The following is a 24,152-nucleotide window of genomic DNA, read 5'->3' on the forward strand; positions in this document are numbered from 1 at the left end:
CTTCCAGAACAAATTCCGGGGAAATTTCAGTGAAATTCCTGCAAAAATCCCGAAAAAAACGGCCCAGAAACGAGGGAGGTGTGGGTGCTGTTATTGGGGGGAAAACAGGAAGAAAAAGGTAAAAAAAAGGGGTGGAAAATTCAGGATTCTGCTCCTAAAACAGTGCGAGAAGAGAAAAAACAGAAACCCAAAATATTTGGGAGAAAGATCCCAAAATTCCCAAGAAATTCCCCAAAAAATTCCCAAAAAATTTCCAGTGAAATTCCCAAAAGAAGGATCCAGAAACCACAGAAGTGTCGCTGCTTTTATTGGGGGAAAATTCAGAATTCCGAGCTCAGGAAGGGCAGAAAGAGAAGGGAGGGTGGGAACCCCAAAATTTTGGGAAAAGACCCCGAAATTCCCAAGAAATTCCCAAGAAATTCCCAAAGAAACGAGCCCAGAAAGGAAGGAGCTGCTGCAGATTTTTATTGGGGGAATTTGGGGTGAAAACGGCGAAAAATGGGAAAAACCTGAGGGGGAATTTTGGGATTTCACCCTCAGAAAGTCTGGAATGAAATAAAGGGTGGGAAACCCAAAAATTGGGGAGAAATCCCAAAAATTCCCAAAGAAAACGTTCAAAAATTCTCAATTTGTAACTGGAAAGGGCCCAGATTTTGGGGTGAAAACGCCAAAAAATGGGAAAAACTTGGAGGGAAATTTGAGAATTTCATTCCCAGAAAATAAAATTTCATTCCCAGAGATAAAGGGGCGGGAACCCCAAAATATTTGGGAGAAATCCCAAAAATTCCCCCCAAAAAGGCCCAAAAAGATCCAGTTTGGAATTTGAACTGGGAAAAAAAATCAGAAATTTTGGGTTGAAAACTCCAAAAATTGGGAAAAAACTCCAAGGGAAATCTGGAATTGTGGCTTCAGAAAGTCTGGAAGAGAAGGGAGAAGGAAAAACCCCAAAATATTTGAGATAAACACAAAAAATCCCCAAATTCCCCCCAAAAGCCCTAAACCATCAGAATGTTGGGATTTCTTTAATGGAAGGACCCAAATTTGGGGTAAAAAAACCCCAAAAATGGGCAAAAAAACAAAAGGGAAATTTTGGGGTTTCATCCTCAGAATCTGGGGGTGAAAACCCCAAAAAAATCCCAAAATTCACCCAAAATGTTCATTTTTAATGGGGGAGGAGCCAAAGTTTGGGGTCAAGTTTTGAGGAATCCCAAAAATCCCCAAAAAATTCCCAAAAAATCCAAAAAAAATCCCAAAATTCCCCAAAAAATCCCCAAATCCCCAAAATCTCACCTGGAAGTCGAGGCTGGAGGAGCCAAAAAGGTCCCGGGGCTGCTCCAGGGGGCTCTGGGGAGAACCCAAAACATTTTGGGGAAAATTCCCAACATTTGGGGTTTTTTCCCAAATTTTTGAGGTTTTTTTCCCAAATTTCTGAGGTTTTTTTCCCAAATTTTTGGGTTTTTTCCCCCCCAAATTTTGGGATTTTTTTCCACAAATCTTGGGGAGTTTTCTCCAAATTTTGGGGAGTTTTTTCCTCAAATTTTTGAGGTTTTTTGTCCCCGAATTTTGGGGGTTTTTGGGGTTTTTTGGGGTCTCACCCCGGGGCTGTTTGGGGTCTCCTCTTCTTCCTCCTCCTCCTCTTCCTCCTCCTCTTCCTCCTCCTCCATCAGGGTCAGGCTGAGCAGGGTGGATAAAAGAAACCCCAAATTCCCCCAAATTCCCCCAAAATTCCCCTAAAATTTCCGTAAATACCCCCAAGAACTCCCCAAAATCCCCCCCAAAATTGATCCCAAGACCCTCCCCCAAAAAATCCCCACCCAGGATCCCCCAAAATCCCCAAATCTCCCCCAAATTTCCTCCCAAATTTCCTCCAACCCACCCAAAAATCCCCAAATTTCCTCACCGGGACTCCCAGGTCCTCCTGGAGTCGCTGCTGTGGGGGGGACAAAACCCAAAATTTGGGATTTTTGGGGATTTTTCTGGGATTTTCCCCCAAACTTTGGGGGTTCTTTAGGGGTGGGGGCGGGGCCGGGCTGGGGAGAGAGGCGGGGCCTGGACTGGGGGCGGGGCCTAATCTGCATGGAGGGCTGGGGGCGGGGCCGCACCTGCGCAGATGGAGCGAGGGGCGGGGCCTGTGCAGGAGGAGGGGGGCCGCATCTCTGCGGGGGGGGTGGGGCCGCACCTGCGCAGAGGGAGGGAGGGGCGTGGTCTGGTCTGGGGGCGGGGCCTCCTGCGCGCCGTGGAGGTGAGGGCGGGGCTGGAGGGCCACAGGCTGGAGCTGGAGCCGGAGCCGGAGCCGGACGGGGCTGAAAATTCGGCGTTTTTAACCCAAATTGCATTTTTACAACCCAAAATTCCGTTTTCTACACCCGAAATTTGAGGCTTTTTTTTGTACCGAATTTTTTTTGGTTTTTTCCCACCAAAATTTTTTTGTTTTCTCCCAAAATTCAGCTTTTTGCCCAACCCAAAAAGTGGATTTTTTCCCCCACAATATTCAGATTTTACCCCCCAAAAAATTCGGATTTTTTCACCCCAAAAATTCAGATTTTACTCCCTAAAATTCAGGATTTCCCTCCCAAAATTTTCCCCCCAGAATTTTAGATATTTGCCCCCCAGAACTTTAGATATTTGCCCCCAAAATCAGATTTTTTTCGCCCGAAATTCGGGATTTCGGCCCCGAGTTCCGGATTTTCCCCATAAATTCCGGATTTCCCCATAAATCCCGGATTTCCCCAATTCCCGTTGTTTTTCCCCCATAAATTCCTGTTTTTCCCCCATAAATTCCGGATTTCCCCAATTCCCGTTGTTTTCCCCCATAAATCCCGGATTTCCCCAATCCCCGTTGTTTTCCCCCCCTAAATCCCAGATTTTCCCATAAATCCCGTTTTTCCCCAATTCCTGTTTTTCCCCACAAATCCCGGATTTCCCCAAATTCCCGTTGCTTTTCCCCCATAAATCCCCGTTGTTTTTCCCCACAAATCCCGTTTTTTTCCCAAATTCCTGTTATTTCCCCCCATTCCAGCCTCACCCAGCCCCCCCCGCGCTCTCTTGGCCGGGGGTCCCGTTGTTTCCCCCATAAATTCCCGTTGTTTTTCCCAAATTCCCGTTGTTTTTCCCCCCTAAATCCCGTTATTTTTCCCAAATTCCCGGTTTTTTTCCCCATTCCGGCCTCACCCAGGCTCCCCCGCGCTCTCTTGGCTGGGGGTCCCGTTGTTTTTCCCCCACAAATCCCGTTTTTTTCCCAAATTCCCAGTTTTTTTCCCCAATCCCCATTGTTTTTCCCCCATAAATCCCCGTTGTTTTTCCCCCACAATTCCCGTTTTTTCCCAAATTCCCGTTATTTTCCCCAATCAGGCCTCACCCAGGCTCCCCTGCGCTCTCTTGGCCGGGGGTCCCGTTGTTTTTCCCCATAAATTCCCGTTTTTTTCCCAATTTTCCATTGTTTTTCCCCAATCCAGCCTCACCCAGGCTCCCCCGCGCTCTCTTGGCCGGGGGTCCCGTTGTTTTTCCCCCACAAATCCCGTTTTTTCCCAAATTCCCGTTATTTCCCCCCAATCCAGGCCTCACCCAGCCCCCCCCGCGCTCTCTTGGCCGGGGGTCCCGTTGTTTTTCCCCCACAATTCCCGTTTTTTCCCAAATTCCCGGTTTTTTTCCCCGTTCCGGCCTCACCCAGCCCCCCCCGCGCTCTCTTGGCCGGGGGTCCCGGGGGGCTCCGGGCGGGGGCGCTCAGCGAGCGGCGGTAGCAGCGCAGGGGAGCCCCCAAATCGCCCAAATCCGCCCCAAAATCCGCGCCCGGGTCCAGGGCCCCGCTCCCGGCACGCCCCATCCAGCAGCTCCAGCCTGGCAGGGACAGAATTATACAAATTAGTGACACAGAAATCCAAATTACTGACCCAAAAATACAAATTACTGACCCAAAAATTACAATTATTGACCCAGAAATACAAATTACTGACCCAGAAATACCGATTATTGACCCAAAAATAGCGATTATTGACCCAGAAATACCGATTAAATTACTGACCCAAAAATACAAATTACTGACTCCAAAATCAGCCCCAAAATTCCAATTATTGACCCAAAATTCCAATTATTGACCCCAAAAATCAGCCCAAATATTCCAGTTATTGACCCAAAAATTCCAATTACTGACCCAAAAATTCCAATTACTGGCCCAAAAATACCAATTACTGGCCCAAAATCAGCCCCAAAATTCCAATTATTGACCCCAAAAATCAGCCCCAAATCAGTCCCAAAACCACCTCAAAATTTCAAAGAATGACCCCAAAATCACCCAAAAATTGACCACAATATCCCCCCCAAACCTCATTAATTCACCCACAGATCCCCCCAAAATCCCCAAATTTCCCTAAAATCCTTGAATTTTCCCCCAAATCTCACCAGAGTCCCCAAAATTCCCACAAATTTCCCCAAGAATCCCCCAAAATCCCCCAATTTTGCCCTGAATTTCCCCCTGAATTTCCCCGAATTTTCCTCCAATTTTTCCCTGGATTTCCCTGAATTTTCCCCCAATTTTTCCCTGAATTTTTCCCCAATTTTTCCCCGAATTTCCCTGAATTTTTCCCTGAATTTTTCCCTGAATTTTCCCCCAATTTTCCCCAATTTTTCCCTGAATTTTTCCCCAATTTTTCCCTGAATTTTCCCCCAATTTTTCCCCGATTTTCCCCCAATTTTCCCCGTTTTTCCCGAAATCCCCGGATTTTCCCCCGTTTCTCACACGAGGGCGCGGTCGGGGCGCGGCAGCCGCGGGGAGAACTCGCTCAGAACCTCCAGGAAGGGCAAAGTCAGGGGGAGCCCCCCCGGGAGCCCCGAAATTCCCGAAATTCCCGAAATTCCCGGAATTCCCGGAATTCCCGGCGGCGGCTGCAGCGCGAAACGGATCCCCTCCCTGGGCAGGGACGGAAACGGCACCAAATCACCCAAAATTCACCAAAATCACCCCAACATTCACCAAAATCACCCCAACATTCACCAAAAATCACCCCAAAATTCACCAAAAATCACCCCAAAATTCACCAAAATCACCCCAAAATTCACCAAAAATCACCCCAAAATTCACCAAAATCACCCAAAATTCACCAAAATCACCCCAACATTCACCAAAATCACCCCAAAATTCACGAAATCACCCCAAAATTCACCAAAATCACCCCAAAATCAGCTCAAAACCACCGCGAAATACACTAAAATCCACTCCAAAATCCTCCCCAAATCAACCCAAAAATCAACCCAAAAATCAACCCAAAAATCCAGCCAAAATGCACCCAGAATCACTCAAAATGCACCCAAATCCATCCAAATCCACCCCAAATCAGCTCGAATCTCCCAATACCACCCAAAATGCACCAAAATTCCCCCAAATCCACCCAGACCACCCCAAAACCCCCCCAAATCCATCCACATCCACCCAAAATCCCCCCCGAACCAGCTCAAATCCCCTCCAAATCCCCCCAAATCCACCCAGAATTAACCCGGGATCACCCAAAATCAACCTGGCAACTCTAAAATCCATTTTTTTTCCCCTCAAATTCCCTTTACCCCCAAAAACTCCCATTTTCCCCCCAAACTCCACTTTTTTGCCTAAATTCCCATTTTTAGCCCCAATCCCCATTTTTTCCCCATAAACTCACCTTTTGTCCCCACAATATTCCATTTTTTGCCCTGAATTCTCTTTTTTTCCCCCCTGAACTCCCATTTTTCGGGTTAGGGTAAATTCCATTTTTCCCCCATAATTCCCCATTTCTTTGCCCAAACTCCCTTTTTTTCCCGAAACTCCCATTGTTTTGCCCAAACCCCCGTTGTTCCCCCAAACCCCCATTTTTTCCCCCCAAATCCCCATTTCTTTGCCCAAATTCCCATATTTTTCCCCAAAAAATCCGATCTTTTCCCCCCAAACTCCCATTTTTTGCCAAAACTCCCATTTTTCCCCCCATAATTCCCCATTTTTTTGCCCAAACTCCCATTTTTCCCCTCCGAACTCCCATTTTTCCGTCCCATAATTTCATTGTTTCCCCCATAACTCCCCTTTTTTCCCCCTAAACCCCCATTTTCCCCCATAATTCCCCATTTTTGCCCGTTTTTCCCCGTTTCCCCCCACCTGTGCAGCGCCAGCAGGGCCGCCCGGTTCCGGTTCCGGTTCCGGTTCCGGTTCCCGGTGCCCCCGAGGCCGCAGAGCCGAGCCAGGGCCCGGCCCAGCTCCCGCAGCCGCCGGAACGGGGGCAGGGCCGGGAGAGCCGGGCCCTCCTGCAGCAGCAGCTCCGTGAACAGCTGGGGAAAAACGGTGAAAAAACGGTGAAAAAACGGGGAAAAACGGTGAAAGAATGGGGAAAAACGGTGAAAAAATGGGGATAAAATGGGGAAAATACGGGAAAAAATGACCAAAATTCCACCCCAGAGCGCAGGGCCCTCCTGCAGCAGCAGCTCCGTGAACAGCTGGGGAGAAAATGGGAGAAAATAGGGGAAAAATGGGGAAAAAATGGGAAAAAACGGTGAAAGAATGGGGAAAAACGGTGAAAGAATGGGGAAAATATGGGGAAAAAATGGAGAAAAAATGGGGAAAAAAAATCACAAAATTCAGAAAAAAAATCCCATCCCTCCTGCAGCAGCAGCTCCGTGAACAGCTGGGGAGAAAATGGGGAGAAACAGTGAAAAAACGGGGAAAAACGGTGAAAGGATGGGGAAAATACGGGAAAAAATGACCAAAATTCCACCCCAGAGCGCAGGGCCCTCCTGCAGCAGCAGCTCCGTGAACAGCTGGGGGAGAAAATGGGGAAAATGGGGAAAATGGGGAAAAAATGGGAAAAAACGGTGAAAGAATGGCGAAAAACGGTGAAAGAATGGGGAAAAACGGTGAAAGAATGGGGAAAAACGGTGAAAGAATGGTGAAAATACGGGAAAAAATCACCCAAAATCCCACCCCGGAGCGCAGGGCCCTCCTGCAGCAGCAGCTCCGTGAACAGCTGGGGAAAATGGGGAGAAAGAGTGAAAAAACGGGGAAAAACGGTGAAAAAACGGGAAAAAACGGTGAAAAAAACGGTGAAAAACGGAGAAAGAATGGAGAAAATATGGGGAAAAATGGGAATAAAACCCCACAAAATTCAGCAAAAAAATCCCACCCCTCCTGCAGCAGCAGCTCCGTGAACAGCTGGGGGGAAACGGGGAGAAACAGTGAAAAAACGGGGAAAAATGGTGAAAAAATGGGAAAAAACGGTGAAAAAACGGTGAAAAAACGGGGAAAATATGGGGAAAAATGGGAAAAAAACCCCACAAAATTCAGCAAAAAAATCCCACCCCTCCTGCAGCAGCAGCTCCATGAACAGCTGGGCAATGATCACAAAATTCACCAAAAACATCCCCAAAAAATTCACAAAAAATTGCCCAAAAAATTCCCCAGGAATGGCTCAAAAATCGGTCGAAAGCAGAGGGAAAAGGGGGGGAAAAATCCCTGGGAAAATTCCCAAACATCTCCTGGAAAAATTCCCAAAAAAATCCTGGAAAAATCCCCCAAAAAATCCCTCAGAAAAATATCCAGGGAAAATTCCCAAAAAATCCTGGGAAAATTTCCAAAAAAATCCCCCATAAAAATATCCTGGAAAATCCCAAAAATCCTGGGAAAACTCCCAAAAAAAATCCTGAAAAATCCCCCAAAAAAATCCCCCATAAAAATATCCTGGGAATATTCCCAAAAAATCCTGGGAAAATTCCCCAAAAATCCTTGAAAATTCCCAAAAATCCTGGAAAATTCCCAAAAAAATCCCCCATAAAAATATCCTGGGAAAATTCCCAAAAATCCTGGAAAAAATCCCCAAAATCCTGGGAAAATTCCCCAAAAAATCCTGGGAAAATTCCCAAAAATCCCCTCCCAAAAAACCCCCAAAGTCCCTCAAGAATCCCAAAAAAATCCCCTGAAAAAGAAACAACAACAACAACAAAAAAATCCTCAAAAATCCACAAAAAAAAATCCCAAAAAATCCCTAAAAATTCCCTTAAAAAGGCTGAAAATCCCAGGAAAAAACCAGGACACGCCAAAATTGCCAAGAATTCCCATTTTTGCCCCAAAATCCCCATTCCCCATCCGTACCTGCTGCAGGCTGAGCAGCACCGTCCGAGCCCACGCGTCGCGGTCGAGGTCCCGCGTGAGGCGCAGCAGCTCCCGGATGATGTCCCCGAAATCCCGGAAAAACTGCATGGAAAACACAGGAATGCCCAAAAATCATAAAAAATGGGAATTATGGAGCCCTCAGTACCCAAAAATCCCCGAAATCCCGGAAAAACTGCACGGGAAACACAGAAATTCCCAAAAATCAGCAAAAATGGGAATGAGAGAGGCACAATTCCCAAAAATCCCTGAAATCCCGGAAAATCTGCACGGAAAGCACAGAAATTCCCAAAAATCAGCAAAAAATGGGAATTATGGAGCCCTCAGTTCCCAAAAATCCCCGAAATCCCGGAAAAACTGCATGGAAAACACAGAAATGCCCAAAAATCAGCAAAAAATGGGAATTATGGAGAGAGAATTCCCAAAAATCCCCGAAATCCCGGAAAAACTGCACGGAAAACACAGAAATTCCCAAAAATCAGCAAAAAATGGGAATTATGGAGCCCTCAGTTCCCAAAAATCCCCGAAATCCCGGAAAAACTGCATGGGAAACACAGAAATGCCCAAAAATCAGCAAAAAATGGGAATTATGGAGAGAGAATCCCCAAAAATCCCCGAAATCCCGGAATTACAGAGGTAGAATTCCCCAAAATCCCGGAAAAACTGCCATGGAAAAGCACAGAAATGCCCAAAAATCAGCAAAAAATGGGAATGAGAGAGGCACAATTCCCAAAAATCCCCGAAATCCCGGAAAAACTGCACGGAAAACACAGAAATGCCCAAAAATCAGCAAAAAATGGGAATTATGGAGAGAGAATCCCCAAAAATCCCCGAAATCCCGGAAAAACTGCACGGAAAACACAGAAATTCCCAAAAATCCTAAAAAATGGGAATTATGGAGAGAGAATTCCCAAAAACCCCCAAAATCCCGGAAAAACTGCATGGAAAACACAGAAATTCCCAAAAATCATAAAAAATGGGAATTACGGAGAGAGAATTCCCAAAAATCCTCAAAATCCCGGAAAAACTGCACGGAAAACACAGACATTCCCAAAAATCCTAAAAATTTCCCCCAAAACCTGGGAATATCCTCCAAAATCCCGGGAATTCTCCCCAAAAATCCGGCAATCCTTCCCAAAATTCCCCTGAGAATTCAGGAATTCCTCCCAAAATTCCTCCCCAAAATCCCCATCAATTCCCCCAAAGGATCCCAAAATTGCCCCCAAACTCTGAGAATTCCCCCCAAAATCCAGGAATCCTTCCCAAAATTCCTTGGAAAATTCAAGAATTCCTCCCAAAATCCCCATAAATCCCCCCAAAATTGCCATCAATCCCCCCAAATTCCCATAAACCCCTCAAATTTCCCAAATTCCCGGGAATCCTTCCCAAAATTCCCCGGAGAATTCAGGAATTCCTCCCAAAATTCCCCCCTAAAATCGCCATAAACCCCCCCAAATCTCCATAAATGCCCCCCAAATTCCCCATAAATCCCCCCAAATCCCCATCAATCCCCCCAAGTTCCCATCAGTGCCCCCAAATTTCGGGAATTTCGGGAATTTCGGGAATGTCCCACCCTGCAGTACTGCTTGAAGACGTCGGCGGCCGCGCTGAGCTCCAGCACCCCCCGGAGCAGGAGGCGGCAGAAGGCGGCGAGCAGCGAGCGGCGGCCCTGCAGCGCCTCCAGCCGGGACTCGGCCGCCTCTGCAACGGGAAAATCGGGAAATTCAGGAAATTCGGGAAATTTGGGAATTTTAGGATGGTGGGATTTGGGATTTTGGGGTCCCAGCACCCCCCGGAGCAGGAGCAGCGAGCGGCGGCCCTGCAGCGCCTCCAGCCGGGACTCGGCCGCCTCTGCAACGGGAAATTGGGAAATTCGGGAATTTCGGGAATTTCGGGAAATTCGGGAATTCTGGGATCACGGGGAAAAAAACGGGGGCTTTGGGTTTGTGGCGGTTGTGAAAAAATGGAGTTTTTGGGAGCAAAAACCGCTGGAAAACGGCTCCGGAATCACCGAGTGCAACACTCCAATGTTGGGAATTTTGGGATCTTGGATCCAGGAATTTTTTGGAAATTTTGGGATCTTGGACAAGGGAATTTTGGGAATTTTAGGATGGTGGGATTTGGGATTTTGGGGATTTGGGATTTTGGGAATTGAGGGGATTTTGGGGTCCCAGCACCCCCCGGCCGCCTCTGCAATGGAAAATTTGCAATAAATCCCCTAAAAATTCCTAAAAAATCACCAAAAAATAAAAAAATTCCCAAGAATTCCTCATTAATTCCCAGTCTCACCCTGATCCTCAGGCTCGGGTTCATCCTCGCTGTTGAACACCAGGTCGAGCAGAGCCCCCCCCAGCAGCGCTGAGAGCTCCGGCTCCCCAATCAATCAATCAATCCCCAATAAACACCCAATCAATCCCCGATAAATCAATAAACCCCCAATCAATCAATCAATAATCAATAACCCCCAGTCTCACCCTGATCCTCAGGCTCAGTTTCGGGCTCATCATTGAACACCAGGTCCAGCAGGGCCCCCCCCAGCATTGCTGAGAGCTCCGGCTCCCCAATCAATCCCCAATAAATCAATCAATCCCCAATCAATCAATCAATAATCAATAACTCCCAGTCTCACCCTGATCCTCGGGCTCGGTTTCGGGCTCGCTGTTGAACACGAGGTCCAGCAGAGCCCCCCCCAGCAGCGCTGAGAGCTCCGGCTCCCCAATCAATCAATCAATCAATCCCCAATCAATCAATCAATAATCAATAATTTCAATGCTCACCCTGATCCTCGGGCTCGGTTTCGGGCTCATCATTGAACACCAGGTCGAGCAGGGCCCCCCCCAGCATTGCTGAGAGCTCCGGCTCCCCAATCAATCCCCGATAAATCAATCAATCCCCAATCAATCAATCAATAATCAATAACTCCCAGTCTCACCCTGATCCTCGGGCTTGGTTTCAGGCTCATCATTGAACACGAGGTCGAGCAGGGCCCCCCCCAGCAGCGCCCCCAGCTCCGGCTCCCCAATCAATCCCCGATAAATCCCAATCAATCCCCAATCAATCAATCAATAATCAATAATTTCAATGCTCACCCTGATCCTCAGGCTCGGTTTCAGGCTCATCATTGAACACGAGGTCGAGCAGGGCCCCCCCCAGCATTGCTGAGAGCTCCGGCTCCCCAATAAACCCCAATCAATCAATCAATCAATCCCCGATAAATCAATCAATAATCAATAACTCCCAGTCTCACCCTGATCCTCGGGCTCGGTTTCAGGCTCATCATTGAACACCAGGTCGAGCAGGGCCCCCCCCAGCAGCGCCCCCAGCTCCGGCTCCGGGCGCAGGCGCAGCCCCGGCTCCGGCAGCCCCGGGCCCAGCAGCAGCAGCAGGTCACTGAGCACCAGGAACGCCTGGGAAACCGGGAAAATGGGGGAATAATGGGGGAAAATGGGGAAAATATTGGGGAAATATTGGGGGAAAATATTGGGGGAAAATATTGGGAAAAAATGGGGAAAATACTGGGGAAAAATAGGAACAATATTGGGGAAAAAATAGGAACAATATTGGGGGAAATGGGGGAAAATATTGGGGGGAAATGGGGAACATATTGGGAAAATACTGGGGGAAAAATGGGGGAAAATATTGGGGGAAAATATTGGGGGAAAATGGGGAAAATACTGGGAAGAAATGGGGAAAATGTTGGAGAAAATATTGGGGAAAAATAGGGAAAAGTATTGGGGGAAAATGGGGAAAAATAGGGGAAAATACCGAGGAAAAATGGGGAAAACACTGGGGAAAATGGGGGAAAATATTGGGAAAAATACTGGGGAAAATGAGGAAAATACTGGGGAAAATATTGGGGGAAAAATGGGGGAAAATAATTGGGAAAAAAATTGGGAAAAAAGCCATCCCAGAAGCCCAGACACCCAGAATGTTCCGGGATGTTCTGGAAGGTTCCAGAGCCATCCCAGGAACCCCCAATTCTCCCCGGATGTTCCGGAAGGTTCCAGAACCGTCCCAGACCTTCTCCCTGAGGGCGGGCTCGGGCTCGGCCAGGCAGCTCTGGCACAGCGAGAGCAGCAGCGACGCCCGCGAGCGCAGGTCCCGCACCGAGCCCTGGGGAAACGGGAATGTGGGGAAAACAAAATGGAATTTTGGGTGAGAATGGGAGAATTCGGGGGTTTGACTGGGAATTTTTGGGCATTTTTGGGGGGATTTTGTTGGGATTTTGTGGGGATTTTTGGAGGATTTTTGGAGGATTTTGTGGGAATTTTGGGGCAATTTCGGGGGGATTTTTTGGTAATTCTATGGGGAGTTTTTGGAGGGTCTTTTGTTGGAATTTTGAGTCAATTTTGTGGATATTTTTGTGGGTATTTTTGGGGAATTTTGGGGTAGTTTTAGGGGGGATTTTTTGGTAATTTTGTGGGGATTTTTTGGGAGTTTTTGAGGGGATTTTGTTGGAATTTTGAGTCAATTTTGTTGGGATTTTTGTGGGTATTTTTGGGGAATTTTGGGGCAATTTTGGGGGGATTTTTGTGGGTATTTTTGTGGGTATTTTTGTGGAATTTTGGGTCAATTTTGTGGGGATTTTTTGGCAGTTTTTGGGGGATTCTGCTGGGATTCCTCACCGGGGAGGCTCCGGAGTCGCACACCCGGGAGAGCTCCCAGAAGATGTGGAAGAAGAGGCAGGAGAGGGCCGGGACCGTCACCTGGGGGGGCGGGGCCACCACGGGCACCAAAGGGACACAAAGGGACAGAAAGGGACAAAAATGGACAAAAATGACACCAAAAATAGACAAAAACGGACAAAAATGGCACCAAAAATGACCCAGGATGTGTCTAAAGGACTCCAGGTATGCGGAGGTGTCCCCAAAGTGTCCCCAAATGTCCCCACCTGTGCTGGCACCTCCCTGGTGTCCCCAATGTCCCCACCCCCTCCAACCTCCCCAATGTCTCCAAATCTCATTTTTCCCATTTTCTCCCCATTTTCTCCCACTGTCCCCGATGTCCCCAGGGTCCCCAATGTCCTCAATCCCCCCAATGTCCCCCAATGTCCCCCAATGTCCCCCAATGTCCCCAATGTCCCCAATGTCCCCCAATGTCCCCAATGTCCCCACTGTCCCCCCAATGTCCCCACTGTCCCCCCAATGTCCCCAATCCTCCCAATGTCCCCAATCCTCCCACTGTCCCCAACGTCCCCAATCCCCCCATTTTTCCCCAGTGTCCCCGATGTCCCCCAATGTCCCCCCAATGTCCCCCCAATGCCCCCACTGTCCCCAATATCCCCAATCCCCCCAATATCCCCAATCCCCCCAATGTCCCCCCAATGCCCCCAACGTCTCCAATGTCCCCATTTTTCCCCAATGTCCCCCCAATGTCCCCAATCCCCCCAATCCCCCCAATCCCCCCAATGTCCCCAATGTCCCCAATCCCCCCAATGTCCCCAATATCCTCAATATCTCAAATCCCCCCCACTGTCCCCAGTGTCCCCAATCCCCCCAATCCCCCCACTGTCCCCAATGTCCCCCAATGTCCCCAATCCCCCAAATCCCCCCAGTGTCCCCGGTCCCCACCTGCCCCCCCAGCTCGCCGCTGTCCCAATGTCCCCAATGTCCCCAATGTCCCCAATGTCCCCAATGTCCCCAATGTCCCCCCACTGTCCCCAATCCCCACCTGCCCCCCCAGCTCGCCGCTGTCCAGGCTGCGCCGCAGGAGCTGCGCCAGCGGCACAAAGAGCCCGCAGGGGGTCAGGTCGTGGTCACTGCGGGGACACAACGGGGACAGTGGGGACACTGGGGGGATTGGGGACAGTGGGGACACTGGGGACATTGGGGACATTGGGGATATTGGGGACAGTGGGGACACTGGGGACATTGGGGATATTGGGGGGATCGGGGACATTTGGGGACAAAATGGGGGAAATTTGGGGGAAAAATGGAGAAAATTGGGGGAGAAAACGGGGAAATTTGGGGAAAAAATTGAGAAAATGACATTGGGGACAGTGGGGACAGTGGGGACATTGGGGGACACTGGGGACATTTGGGAAAAAATGGGGGGAAAATTGAGAAAATTGGGAAAAAATGAGGGGAAATCTGAGGGGGGTGAAATTGGGAAAAAATGAGATTTGGGGACAGTGGGGACAAAGTGAGGAAATTTGGGAAGAATTGGGGAAAAATGGGATTGGGGACATTGGGGACATTTGGGGGAAAAATGGGAAAAAATGGGGGGCAAATTTGGGGGGAGGAACTGGGAAAAATGAGATTTGGGGACATTTGGGGACAAAGAGGGGATTTGGGACATTGGGGAAAAATGGGGAAATTTGGGAGGGAAAATGGGGGAAAATAGGGGAAAATGAGATTTGGGGACATTGAGGACATTTGGGGGGATTGGGGACATTGGGGGCCACCCCTGCCCTTGTCCCAAATGTCCCCAAAATCTCCCCCCAATGTCCCCGACCCCCCAAATGTCCCCAAATCTCATTTTTCCCAATTTTTCCCCCCAGATTTCCCCATTTTTTCCCAATGTCCCCCCAATGTCCCCAACCCTCCCAATGTCCCCAGGTGTCCCCAATGTCCCCAACCCCCCCAAGTGTCCCCAATGTCCCCAATGTCCCCACTGTCCCCAATGTCCCCGGTGTCACTTGAAGAGCGCCGAGAGTCTCCTCAGCGTGGCCGCCAGCGCGTAAACGTCCTCCTCGTCTGGGGACACGGCCTGGGGACAAACGGCACCCAAGGGTCACCAAATGGCACCAAATGGCACCAAAGTGTCCCCAAAGTGTCCTCAAAGTGTCACCAAAGCGTCCTCCTGGTCTGGGGACACGGCCTGGGGACAAACGGCACCCAAGGGTCACCAAATGGCACCGGAGTGTCCTCCTGGTCTGGGGACACGGCCTGGGGACAGAGGTGGCATCAAAGTGGCACCAAATCCCCTCCAGATGTCCCAAAATGGCCCCAAATGTCCCCAAGGCTGTCCCAGGAATGTCCCCAAATCCCAAAACGTCCCCAAATGTCCCCAAATTCCCCCAGAAGGTCCCCAAATTCCCCCAGAGTGTCCCCAAATCCCCTCAGAGTGTCCCCAAATCCTCTCCCAATGTCCCCAAATTCCCCCAAATGTCCCCAAACCCCCGCCAGGTGTCCCCAATGCCCCCCAGGTGTCCCCAGATTCCCTCCCAATGTCCCCAGATCCCCCTGGAACCTCCCCAAACCCCTCTCAATGTCCCCAAATGTCCCCAAACCCCCAAAATCCCCCCAAAGTCTCACCTGCAGCATCTCCGTCACCTGCAGGTGGCACCTGTCCCCCAGGCGCCCCCTGGCGATGTCCCCAAACCTTTCTCAATGTCCCCAAACCCCCCAAATGTCCCCAACCCCCCCCCAATGTCCCCAGTGTCTCACCTGCGCAGCATCTCGGTCATCTGCAGGTGGCACCGGTCCCCCAGGCGCCCCCTGGCGATGTCCCCAAGCCCCTCCCAATGTCCCCAACCCCCCCCAATGTCCCCAATGTCCCCAGTGTCTCACCTGCAGCATCTCTGTCACCTGCAGGTGGCACCGGTCCCCCAGAGTGTCCCCAAGCCCCTCCCAACATCCCCAATGTCCCCAATGTCTCACCTGTAACATCTCTGTCACCTGCAGGTGGCACCTGTCCCCCAGCACATCCCCAAATCCCCCCAGAATGTCCCCAATGTCCCCAGTGTCTCACCTGCAGCATCTCGGTCACCTGCAGGTGGCACCGGTCCCCCAGCGCATCCCCAAATCCCCCCCAATGTCCCCAAACCCCTCAGGTGTGCTCACCTGTAACACCTCGGTCACCTGCAGGTGGCACCTGTCCCTGAGTGCGTCCCCCAGGTGCCCCCTGGCGATGTCCCCAAACCCCCCCAATGTCCCCAAACCCCCCCCAATGTCCCCAAACCCCCCAGTGTCTCACCTGCAGCATCTCGGTCACCTGCAGGTGGCACCGGTCCCCCAGGGTGTCCCCAAGCCCCTCCCAATGTCCCCAATGTCCCCAATGTCCCCAGTGTCTCACCTGCAGCATCTCAGTCACCTGCAGGTGGCACCGGTCCCCGAGCACGTCCCCCAGGCGCCCCCTGGCGATGCCCCCAAACCCCCCAGTGTCTCACCTGTAACATCTCGGTCACCTGCAGGTGGCACCTGTCCCCCAGGGTGTCCCCAAACCCCCCCCAATGTCCCCAAACCCCCCCCAATGTCCCCAGTGTCCCCAGTGTCTCACCTGTAACATCTCTGTCACCTGCAGGTGGCAGCGGTCCCCCAGCGCGTCCCCCAGGCGCCCCCTGGCGATGTCCCCAAGCCCCTCTCAATGTCCCCAAACCCCCCAGAATGTCCCCAAATGTCCCCAAAGTCTCACCTGCAGCATCTCCGTCACCTGCAGGTGGCACCGGTCCCCCAGGGCATTCCCTGGTGACGTCCCCAAACCCCCCAGAATGTCCCCAGAATGTCCCCAAACCCCCCAGAATGTCCCCAGAATGTCCCCAAATCCCCCCAGAATGTCCCCAATGTCCCCAAACCCCCCATGTGCCCTCACCTGCAGCATCTCCGTCACCTGCAGGTGGCACCGGTCCCCAAACCCCCCCAATGTCCCCAAACCCCCCAATGTCCCCAAATCCCCTCCCAATGTCCCCAAAGTCTCACCTGTAACATCTCGGCCACCTGCAGGTGGCACCGGTCCCCCAGCACATCCCCAAACCCCCCCAATCTCCCTAAGCCCCTCCCAATGTCCCCAAACCCCTCAGGTGCCCTCACCTGTAACATCTCTGTCACCTGCAGGTGGCAGCGGTCCCCAAACCCCCCCAATGTCCCCAAACCCCCCAGGTGCCCTCACCTGCAGCATCTCTGTCACCTGCAGGTGGCACCGGTCCCCAAACCCCCCCAATGTCCCCAAACCCCCCAATGTCCCCAAACCCCCCAATGTCCCCCAATGTCCCCAAACCCCCCCCAGTGTCCCCAGTGTCTCACCTGTAACATCTCAGTCACCTGCAGGTGGCAGCGGTCCCCCAGCACATCCCCAAGCCCCTCCCAATGTCCCCAAACCCCCCCAATGTCCCCAAACCCCCCAGGTGCCCTCACCTGCAGCATCTCTGTCACCTGCAGGTGGCACCGGTCCCCCAGCGCGTCCCCCAGGCGCCCCCTGGCGGTGGCCCCCAGGCCGTGCAGGGGCAGCTCGGGGTCACTGAGCGCCCGCAGCGCCCGCGAGGCCGCCGAGAGCGCCGGGAAGGGCTGGGAATGCTTGGCAAAAACCTCCTGGATCTGCCCCAGAACCTGCTCCAGGTGCTGCAACAAACTGGGAATGAACTGGGAGGGACTGGGAGAGAAAAAACGGGGAAAAAATCCCCCCCCAAAAATGGGAAAAATCCCCCAAAAACCGGGGAAAATGGGGTTTGGGGGCACTGGGAGTTACTGGGAGTGTTGGCAAAAACCTCCTGGATCTGCCCCAGAACCTGCTCCAGGTGCTGGAACAAACTGGGAATGAACTGGGAGGGACTGGGAGCAAAAAAACGGGGAAAAAATCCCCCAAAAAACGGGGAAAAAATCCCCCAAAAAATGGGGAAAAAATCCCATTTTTTGGGGGAAATGGGGTTTGGAGTTACTGGGATATACTGGGAATGTTCACAAAAACCTCCTGGATCTGCCCCAAAACCTGCTCCAGGTGCTGCCAACAAACTGGGAATCAACTGGGAGAGACTGGGAGCAAAAAAACGGGGAAAAAATCCCCCAAAAAACGGGGAAAAAAATCCCATTTTGGGGGGAAATGGGGTTTGGGGGCACTGGGATATACTGGGAGTGTTCACAAAAACCTCCTGGATCTGCCCCAAAACCTGCTCCAGGTGCTGGGAATGAACTGGGGGTTACTGGGATGGACTGGGAGAGACTGGGAGCAAAAAAACAGGGAAAAAATCCCCCCAAAAAATGGGAAAAATCCAATTTTTGGGGGAGAAATTGGGGGGAAAATGGGGTTTTGGGGTACTGGGATGAACTGGGACAAACTGAGATGAACTGGGAATGAACTGGGATGAACTGGGATGGACTGGGAATGAACTGGGATGAACTGGGAGGGACTGGGATGGACTGAGAGGGACTGGGATGGACTGGGATGAACTGGGAGGGACTGGGAATGAACTGGGATGAACTGGGATGAACTGGGAGGGACTGGGAATGAACTGGGATGAACTGGGATGAACTGGGAGGGACTGGGAATGAACTGGGATGAACTGGGATGGACTGGGAGGGACTGGGAGGGACTGGGAATGAACTGGGATGAACTGGGAGGGACTGGGATGGACTGAGAGGGACTGGGATGGACTGGGATGAACTGGGAGGGACTGGGAATGAACTGGGAATGAACTGGGATGGACTGGGAGGGACTGGGAGGGACTGGGAATGAACTGGGAATGAACTGGGATGAACTGGGACAAACTGGGATGGACTGGGAATGAACTGGGAATGAACTGGGAATGAACTGGGAGGGAACTGAGGGGAACTGGGAGGGAAAAAAAGGAGGGAAAAGCCCAAAGAAATGGGAAAAATCCCAATTTTGGGGGAGGGAATTGGGGAGAAAACGGGGATTTGTGATGCTGGGATGGGCTGGGCTGGAGGCCACCGGCCCATACTGGTCTATACTAGTCTATACTGGTCTGTACTGGTTTGTACTGGTTTGTACTGGCTTGTACTGGTCTGTACTGGTCTGTACTGGTCCGTACTGGTTTATACTGGTTTATACTGGTCCCTCACCCTCTCCATGCGCGCGGTGCGGAACAGCCCCAGCTCCAGGTGCTGCAGCAGCTCCAGCAGAGCGGCCACGGCCTCGGGCTCTGCCGAGAACTGCAGAGAACGGGGAAAATAAATGGGGAATAAATGGGGATAAATGGGGAATAAATGGGGAAAAATGGGGAAAAAATGGGGAAAAAATGGGGGAAAAATGGGGGAAAGAATGGGGAAAATGGGGGAAAGAATGGGGGAAAATGGGGGAAAGAATGGGGAAAAAATGGGGGAAAGAATGGGGAAAAATGGGGAAAATGGGGGAAAATGGGGAATAAATGGGGGAAAATGGGGAAAAATGGGGGAGAGAATGGGGAAAAAATGGGGGAGAGAATGGGGAAAAATGGGGGAAAGAATGGGGAAAAATGGGGGAGAGAATGGGGAAAAATGGGGGGAAAATGGGGGAAAGAATGGGGGAAAATGGGGGAAAGAATGGGGAAAAATGGGGAAAATGGGGGAAAATGGGGAATAAATGGGGGAAAATGGGGAAAAATGGGGGAGAGAATGGGGAAAAAATGGGGGAGAGAATGGGGAAAAATGGGGGAAAGAATGGGGAAAAATGGGGGGAAAATGGGGGAAAGAATGGGGGAAAATGGGGGAAAATGGGGGAAAGAATGGGGGAAAAAAGGGGGAAAATGGGGAAAAATGGGGAAAAGAATTGGGAAAATGGGGGAAAAATGGGGGAAAGAATGGGGGAAAATAGGGAAAAATGGGGGAGAGAATGGGGAAAATGGGGAAAAAATAGGGGAAAAAAGGGGGGGAAAATGGGGAAAGATTGGGGAAAAATGGGGAAAAAAGGGGAAGAAATGGGAATTCGGGGGGAGAAAAATGGGGAAAGAATGGGGAAAAAAAAATGGGAATTTGGGGGAGGGGGAAAGGGAATTTTGGGAGGGAAAATTGGGAAATTTGGGAGAAAACCCAGAAAATTCCAGGGAAAACGGGGATTTTGGGGGAAAATGGGGATTTTGGGGGCAAACGCGGATTCTGGGGTTTCATGGGGATTTTGGGGGAAACGGGGATTTTGGGGGAAACGGGGATTTTGGGGGGAAAATGGGGATTTTGGGGGGAAAATGAGGATTTAGGGGCTCCCTGACCTTCTGCAGGAGCTGGGGCAGCACCGGGATGAGGCAGCGGCTGAGCCGCTCCCGCTCCTCGCGCTGCTCCCGGCGCTCCCGCGGGGACACCTGGGGGGAAAGGGATGGAATTCCTGAAATTCCCAAAATTCCCAAAATTCCCAATATTCCGGGGGGTCCCGAGCACCAAAAATCCCCAAATCCCCAAAATTTCCAGAACCTTCCGTGCCAGGCTCCGTCCCACGGGGGGGTGTCCCTGGCACAGCCGGAGGGCGCTGCAGCTCAGGATCTCCACCAGCGCCTTCTCCTCGTGCAGCTGCAGGGCTGGGAACCAGTATGGACCAGTATAAACCAGTATGGACCAATGTAACCCGGTATAGATCCATACATAGCACTATGGACCAGTGTAACCCAGTGTAACCCAGTGTAACCCAGTGTAACCCAGTATAACCCAGTATAACCCAGTATAACCCAGCGCTGCAGCTCAGGATCTCCACCAGCGCCTTCTCCTCATGGAGCTGCAGGGCTGGGAACCAGTATGGACCAGTATAAACCAGTATGGACCCAATATAACCCAGTATAACCCAGTGTAACCCAGTGTATCCCAGTATAACCCAGTATATCCCAGTGTATCCCAGTGTATCCCAGTATATCCCAGTATAACCCAGTGTAACCCAGCGCTGCAGCTCAGGATCTCCACCAGCGCCTTCTCCTCATGGAGCTGCAGGGCTGCAACACCAGTATGGACCAGTATAAACCAGTATGGACCAGTGTAACCCAGTATATCCCAGTTCCATACCGGTTCCCAGCAGCAGCCCCGTCACTGCCTCCCAGTCCATCCCAGTATAACCAGTATAACCATCCCAGTCCATCCCAGTATACCCAGTATAACCAGTTCCATACCAGTTCCCAGTAACAGCCCCGTGGCCGCGTCCCAGTCCATCCCAGTATAACCCAGTATATCCCAGTCCCATACTGGTTCCCAGCAGCAGGGCCGTGGCCGCGTCCCAGTCCATCCCAGTATAACCCAGTATAACCAGTCCATCCCAGTATAACCCAGTCCATCCCAGTATAACCAGTATCCCCAGTATCCCCAGTAAATCCATACCGGTCCCCAGTAACAGCCCCGTTGCCGCGTCCCAGTCCATCCCAGTATAACCAGTCCATCCCAGTATATCCCAGTATCCCCAGTATCTCCATACCGGTTCCCAGCAGCAGCCCTGTGGCCGTGTCCCAGCCCATCCCAGTATAACCCAGTATACCCAGTCCATCCCAGTATCCCCAGTATAACCAGTTCCATACCAGTTCCCAGCAGCAGCCCCGTGGCCGCGTCCCAGTCCATCCCAGTCCATCCCAGTCCATCCCAGTCCATCCCAGTATCCCCAGTATCTCCATACCGGTTCCCAGTAACAGCCCCGTGGCCGTGTCCCAGTCCATCCCAGTATCCCCAGTATCCCCAGTATAACCATACCAGTTCCCAGCAGCAGCCCCGTTGCCGCGTCCCAGTCCATCCCAGTCCATCCCAGTCCATCCCAGTATATCCCAGTATTCCCAGTATAAACCAGTTCCATACCGGTTCCCAGCAGCAGCCCCGTGGCCGTGTCCCAGTCCATCCCAGTCCATCCCAGTATAACCAGTATAACCATCCCAGTATAAACCAGTACATCCATACAGGTTCCCAGCAGCAGCCCCGTTGCCGCGTCCCAGCCCATCCCAGTATATCCCAGTATACCCAGTATAACCCAGTCCATCCCAGTATATCCCCAGTATATCCCAGTTCCATACCGGTTCCCAGCAGCAGCCCCGTTGCCGCGTCCCAGTCCATCCCAGTCCATCCCAGTCCATCCCAGTATAACCAGTCCATCCCAGTATAACCCAGTATATCCAGTATAACCATCCCAGTATATCCCAGTTCCATACCAGTTCCCAGCAGCAGGGCCGTTGCCGCGTCCCAGTCGCGCAGGCGGCCGCCGGCGCAGTCCCACACGGCATCCACCAGGTACGCCGCGTGCTCGTGCAGCTGGGCAGGGAAATTTGGGAACATTTGGGTTCAAATCCCCAAAAACGCAAAATCCCTAAAAACCCCGGAATTCCCAAAAAAAATCCTGAAAAATTCCGACAAAAATTGGCCGAAATTCCACCAAAAAACCTCAAAACTTCTCCAATTCCTCCCCAAAATCCCTCCCAAATCCCCAAATTTCCCCCCAAAATCCCTCAATCCCCCCCCCTGAATTTCCCCCTAAAAGTTCCCAAATTCTCTCCCAAAAATCCCCAAATTTCCTCCCAGATTTCTCAAATTCCCTCCCTAAAATCCCTGAAATTTTTCCTCCAAAATCCCCAAATTTCCCCTAAAAGGTACCCAAACCTCCCCCCCCTAAATCCTCAAATTTCCTCCCTGAATCTCCCAAAATCTCCAATTTTTGCCCCAAATTGCCCCCAGAATTCCCCCCCAAAATCCCCCAATTCCCCCCCAAAACTCTCCACATTTTAGCCCCAAATCCCATCCAAAAACCCCCCAATTTTACCCCAAACCCCACAGATTTTCCCCCAAAATCCCCAAATTTCCTCCCCAAATTTCTTCCCAACATTGCCAAATTTTGCCCCAAAATCCTCCGATTTCATCTCTAAATGTCCCCAAAAAAATCCCCCCTAAAAATCCCCAAATTTCACCTCCAAATCCTCCCCAAACCCCCCAAAATCCCTCCCAAAATCCCCCAATTTCCCCCCAAAACTCTCCACATTTTAGCCCCAAATCCCATCCAAAAACCCCCCAATTTTACCCCAAACCCCACAGATTTTCCCCCAAAAATCCCCAAATTTCCTCCCCAAACCCCCCAAATTTCCCGAATTTCCCCAAAATCCCGGATTTTCCCCCGGACCTCGGCCTGCAGGAAGAGGTTCAGCCCCAAATCCCATCCAAAAACCCCCCAATTTTACCCCAAACTCCACCGATTTTCCCCCAGAAAATCCCCAGATTTCCTCCCCAAACCCCCCAAACTCCCCAAATTTCCCCCAAATTTCCCGAATTTCCCCAAAATCCCGGATTTTCCCCAAATTCCCGGATTTTCCCCCAAAAGCACCTCGGCCTGCAGGAAGAAGCGCGCGAGGCCGAGCAGGAAACTCCGCGAGTCCCCGGCGCCGTCCCCCAACAGCCTGGATGGGGCAAAAACCCGGGAAATTGGGAAAAACGGGAAAAAATGGGGGGAAATGGGGAAAAATGGGAAAAAAATGAGGAAAAAACTGGGAAAAGATCCCAGGGAAAATGTGGGGGGAAATGGCTGAAAACAGGGAAAAACTGATGAAAAACACAAGGAAAAATGGGGCAAGAACCCAGGAAATTGGGAAAAACAGGGGAAAAGGGGGAAAAACTGAGAAAAATAGGAAAAAATTAGGAAAATTGAAAAAAAATGGGGGGAAAAAACACAGGGAAAAATGAGCAGAGAATGGGGAAAATGGGGGGAATTGGAAAAAATGGGGAAAAACCTGGGAAAAACAGGGAAAATATGGGGGGAAATAGGGGGAAATGGGGTAAAATGAGTAAAATGGAGAAAAAAAACAGGGAAAAAATTGGGGGGAAATGGGGAAAAATGGGAAAAAAGCTGGGGAACAATGAGGGGAAGAGGGAGAAAAAATTGGGGAAAACTGGGAAAAACCACGGGGTAAAATGGGAATAAATGGGGAAAACTGGGGGGGGAAATGGGGAGAGAATGGGGGAAAATCAGAGGGAAATGGGGAAAAATGGGAGAAACAAAGGTAAAAATCAGGGAAAAATAAAGAGAAATGGGATCGGGATGAGAAAAATGGGGAGGAAATCAGAGTGGAGAAAAGGAAAAAAGGGGAAATGGGAAAAGAGAGGAAAAAAGGGAAAAAAAGGGAAAAGTAAAAGGAAAAAAAAAATGAAAAAAAAGGGATGGGATGGAAAAAGTCGGGATAAACAACAAAATCCTCCCTCCCTCCCTTTCCCGAGGGATTGGGAAGGGCCGGGATGAGGAAACCAAACCTGGGGTGAGGAAATTGCAGATTTTGGAATGAGAAATTGAACATTTTGGGATGAGGAAATCTCGGAAATGAGGAAATCGCAGCTGCCAGGAGGGGCCCGGAGCCGATTCCCAGAAAATTCCCCCGGGATTGGGGAGGGGTTGGAATTCACAGTTTGGGCTGGAATTCACAGTTTGGGTCGGAATTCACAGTTTTGGGTCG

The 24,152-nt window shown here is 50.8% G+C and overlaps 2 protein-coding genes across 10 annotated transcripts in view; both read right to left on the minus strand.

Annotated features, from left to right (window-relative positions):
• Nucleotides 1–448: 448 nt before the first annotated feature.
• On the minus strand, nucleotides 449–10,973 carry LOC141726573 (cohesin subunit SA-3-like). Of its 9 annotated transcripts, none has more exons than XM_074531515.1 (12): nucleotides 10,894–10,973; nucleotides 9,690–9,817; nucleotides 8,099–8,200; nucleotides 6,116–6,285; nucleotides 4,736–4,906; nucleotides 3,667–3,837; nucleotides 2,207–2,303; nucleotides 2,103–2,129; nucleotides 1,901–1,927; nucleotides 1,596–1,674; nucleotides 1,291–1,344; nucleotides 449–917 (listed from the first exon to the last, which is right to left on the minus strand). In XM_074531515.1, exons 1-12 carry the CDS (start codon nucleotides 10,958–10,960, stop codon nucleotides 841–843), a joined length of 1,170 nt encoding a protein of 389 aa, XP_074387616.1. In that variant the 5' UTR covers nucleotides 10,961–10,973; the 3' UTR covers nucleotides 449–840. The 9 variants fall into 9 exon arrangements, with proteins under 9 accessions (XP_074387616.1, XP_074387615.1, XP_074387614.1 ...); XM_074531514.1 differs by having other exon boundaries at nucleotides 1,901–1,930; XM_074531513.1 differs by lacking the exon at nucleotides 2,103–2,129 and having other exon boundaries at nucleotides 1,901–1,930; nucleotides 2,180–2,303.
• Nucleotides 10,974–11,343: 370 nt separating this feature from the next.
• The window catches only part of LOC141726532 (cohesin subunit SA-3-like), a 28,134-nt gene continuing 15,325 nt past the window's right edge, over nucleotides 11,344–24,152 (minus strand). The window contains exons 16-28 of the mRNA XM_074531456.1: nucleotides 23,033–23,105; nucleotides 21,873–21,972; nucleotides 20,173–20,276; nucleotides 19,974–20,063; nucleotides 18,853–18,942; nucleotides 17,919–17,951; nucleotides 17,209–17,361; nucleotides 15,809–15,826; nucleotides 14,754–14,824; nucleotides 13,787–13,874; nucleotides 12,742–12,822; nucleotides 12,137–12,229; nucleotides 11,344–11,523 (exon numbers count right to left, since the gene is read on the minus strand). Of these exons, the coding sequence (XP_074387557.1) occupies nucleotides 11,344–11,523; nucleotides 12,137–12,229; nucleotides 12,742–12,822; nucleotides 13,787–13,874; nucleotides 14,754–14,824; nucleotides 15,809–15,826; nucleotides 17,209–17,361; nucleotides 17,919–17,951; nucleotides 18,853–18,942; nucleotides 19,974–20,063; nucleotides 20,173–20,276; nucleotides 21,873–21,972; nucleotides 23,033–23,105 (1,174 nt within the window). The remainder of the gene's footprint in view (nucleotides 11,524–12,136; nucleotides 12,230–12,741; nucleotides 12,823–13,786; nucleotides 13,875–14,753; nucleotides 14,825–15,808; nucleotides 15,827–17,208; nucleotides 17,362–17,918; nucleotides 17,952–18,852; nucleotides 18,943–19,973; nucleotides 20,064–20,172; nucleotides 20,277–21,872; nucleotides 21,973–23,032; nucleotides 23,106–24,152) is intronic.

Source organism: Zonotrichia albicollis, chromosome 36, assembly GCF_047830755.1.
Source record: "Zonotrichia albicollis isolate bZonAlb1 chromosome 36, bZonAlb1.hap1, whole genome shotgun sequence".
Taxonomy (NCBI): Eukaryota; Metazoa; Chordata; class Aves; order Passeriformes; family Passerellidae; genus Zonotrichia; species Zonotrichia albicollis.

Excerpts from the sequence above, each read along its gene's own strand:
- LOC141726573 (XM_074531514.1), bottom strand. The coding sequence starts at position 10,960 with ATGCTGGGGGGGGCCCTGCTCGACCTGGTGTTCAATGATGAGCCCGAA. Across the intron at positions 1,931-2,102 it reads CCCTCGCTCCATCTGCGCAG|CAGCGACTCCAGGAGGACCT; the intron begins GTGCGGCCCCGC and ends TCCCCCCCACAG. Across the intron at positions 1,345-1,595 it reads AGACCCCAAACAGCCCCGGG|AGCCCCCTGGAGCAGCCCCG; the intron begins GTGAGACCCCAA and ends GGTTCTCCCCAG.